General features: G+C 39.5%; 1 protein-coding gene across 1 annotated transcript in view; it reads left to right on the forward strand.

The window, feature by feature from the left end:
- Positions 1-3,111, forward strand: part of LOC118342888 (WAS/WASL-interacting protein family member 3-like) — a gene marked incomplete in the record, with an annotated part of 7,959 nt that extends 4,848 nt beyond the window's left edge. Inside the window, 4 exon segments of the mRNA XM_035681569.1 lie at positions 1-148; positions 1,013-1,150; positions 1,827-1,928; positions 2,014-3,111. Coding sequence (XP_035537462.1) covers positions 1-148; positions 1,013-1,150; positions 1,827-1,928; positions 2,014-2,054 — 429 coding nt within the window.

Consider the following 3,111-nt stretch of genomic DNA (forward strand, 5'->3'; position numbering starts at 1 on the left):
GCTTCTTTTACCCCTTGCTGCCCCTCCACCCTCCCGCCTCCACCACCCAAGCTTGCCCCAGTGCCCTCCCCAGCCATGCGCTCTCTGCCTCCCTCTTACCCCTGCAACGCTCCTACCCGACGTCCGCCTGCTGTGCCCAGAAGTGCAGGTAGGTGGATCCCAAAACGAGGAATTGTAATTTTTGCGAGGTGGATGAAAAAGGACCTGCTGTCATATTGTTTGGCAGTGAGCTTTCCAAGGCAGAGGTGTTTTTCATTCATGTTCAAACACAATGTACAGCCATGATTGTTGATAATAAGATGGCGCTAAACTGTGAAACTGATTATGTAAATAGGCATAAGAGAATGTGCTAGATATACAAGAGAAATCATTTTTAGTAGTAGTTCCCTACCCAACGTTTTTGGGAAACCTACAAGAGTGTCACAAATTAAATCTGAGGGGTTGGGAGAGGATTTTTATGGTTAGGACGAGATAATTGATTCTGTTACACAAAATTAGATAAATATTTTTCTGACTTTTATCAAATCTTTTCTCTGTTTTTGTGACATTCTGTTTCATTCCTGTAAAAATTGTTCAAATTAGTCAATTCTAGATGATAAAACCTCTTTGGTAGAACTGTTCACAGGGGTTATAGGATGTATACTGAACATACACAATACATGTATCTCATATTGTTTGAAATCTACATGCAAATGGCTATATTATTCATACGTAATTATACATTTTACAACATATAATTCAACAACATGTTTATGGGGTAAAAAATATAGAAATATTTGTAGTAATTGCTAGTTGTGCGTTTTTCTCCAACCAAGTGTAGGTTAGAAACTGCTGCAGCTGTTGCAGCTAGTCATTAAAGCCAACAGAGTATGTGTTGTGTAAACAAGTGTGAATATGGCCTCTCTGTCTCAGTAATCATAAAAGGTCATGTTGGATTTGGATGTCATTTTTAGGTTGCAGATTTTATCACTGATGTCTGACACCCCTCTGCTCTTGTCACCCATGGCAACAGGTATGAGTCGTCTGGCTCCCCCTCCAGCTCCTCCGGCACGTTCCCCCTCTACTGAGCTGTCCAGCCGCATTCCTCCACCTCCACCTCCACCTCCACTGCCTCCATCAAGCCTCAGGAATGGATACCTGCACAGCCTCGGTGAGACTATGTGTATCTTGCAAATATATATCTGAGATTTTAGAATACATATTGTGTATTTTCATATCCAGTGTGACTTGAAAAGAGCAGCGGTACAATTTAATTTTTGTTTTAATATTGCCTTATTTCCTTGATCATTAGAGCTGTAGTGTTGTTCCAAAATAATAAGGATAGAGTGCAAGAAAAAGTAATTTCCCCTATTCATGATGAGAAACATCCGCTGCATGTGAACAGTATGGACTGACTGTTGTACTGAAAGTAACTTCCACACACACTAAGCAGTAGAGATTACTAGTTTGTAAGGATGACTTAAGTTTTAAGTGAAATTGTTTTGTGCCTCACAGCAGTTTTCATTGCTTGTGGAATACATTATTATGTTGCTCTTATCTCTACTTTAATTTTATGGCTTTGTGTATCTGTGTGGATAAGAGCATTGCAATAAATTATGATTTTTTTGGAAGAAAACAATGAGCTTCTTTTTTAGAGCAAAAGTACTAGAGGGAAGGAGACAAGAGAAGTGTTGTCATATAAGGGTGACAAAGTGACTTGAGTTTATTGTTGAAGAGGAAGATTTAGGCCTTTGATTGAGGTAGAACTTGATTAACTTTGTATTTAAAAAAAAGGCACAAAATGGCAGCCTTTAATTGCATCCTTACTGTACATCTACCTCGAGCAGATGATTTTGAATCCAAGTTCCAGTTCCACCCTGTAGAAGACTTACCTCCTCCTGATGAATTCAAGCCTTTCCCTCGGATCTATCCCAGCAAGGAAAACAGAGGTAGCAGCAAAAGTACCCTAATTGTTTCTCATCCTTACATATAACGTCAGTATCATCTTTTGAGTCTTCCTCTTTTCTCTTACAGTGAACCCCAAACCACCTGGGATGAGGACACACCTCAGATGAGTCAAGGCCTCACCCTGCCCACCCTCCTCCACACACACACACATCAGGCAGTTAAACTCAAGTCTTCTTTCCTTCTCATGACAATAACATAACTGCCATGGACTCATCTGGATGTAAGTTCTGTGTGTGTATTTGTGTTTAGTGTATTTGTGTGTGTATGCGTGTGTGTTTATGCGAGTGTCAAACAGGGTCCCGCCTCATACAGACTATGTGACCTCAGACCTTTTCCAGTGTGGAATGTTTTGAATGTGTGTGAGGAGGAGGGCTCTCCCTACTCGTGCTCATGCACACCATGGACAGTGTCTTCCACTAGCTATATTTAACATGACTCTTGACACAGTTTGCATTTCACTATCTGCATACAGAATCTAATATTTTGATTTAATCTCTTAACTGACTTTTATATCAGGATGTCATGGTCTGTCCCTTTACACAGTAGCACTTTTAAAGTCTGCATTCAACCCAGAAGCATGATTGTAAAGCTATTTTAAAGACCAGCAACAACTACTACAAGGAAGAAAGTTACTTTACTGCAGTAGGTAACTTTTATTAAAAAAAAACTTTTTGTCATATTTGCTGAAACTTTAGCTATATTCTGACCGTGGTGCATGAGACAGATACTCTGTAAAAAAAAGTCTCCTCCTAGTGCTCCTAATGGTATTTGAAACAATCCACTGTGCCTGAATGAAAACAACCAATCAGAACAGAGGTTGCTAGGTCTCAACAATCAACTATCTACAAGCCACCAATCCAAAGCACCGGTATATTACGACTTGGGAATGAGACCGTCTTTCTTGAAAAAAAATGTTAGACAACACACTCCAACGATGTTCTCCCTGCACTTTTCTTTTTGAAAAAAGCTAGACAATCCTCTCAAGATTTCATCTGTTTCCCTTTGTTTTGGGAACTCACTGTTATTAGCAAATAAACCTCATGTGAATTTTTTTTTTCAGGGGAATACTTTGTAACCACTCACTTGCACTTCAGGATATGCAAACCTTAGGGGTTCTTAAATCTTTGTACATATAATGGTGCTCTTCTGTGTTTATGTAATTGT

Source organism: Morone saxatilis, unplaced genomic scaffold (assembly GCF_004916995.1).
Source record: "Morone saxatilis isolate NCDOM2014 unplaced genomic scaffold, NCSU_SB_2.0 Contig9, whole genome shotgun sequence".
Classification (NCBI taxonomy): Eukaryota; Metazoa; Chordata; class Actinopteri; family Moronidae; genus Morone; species Morone saxatilis.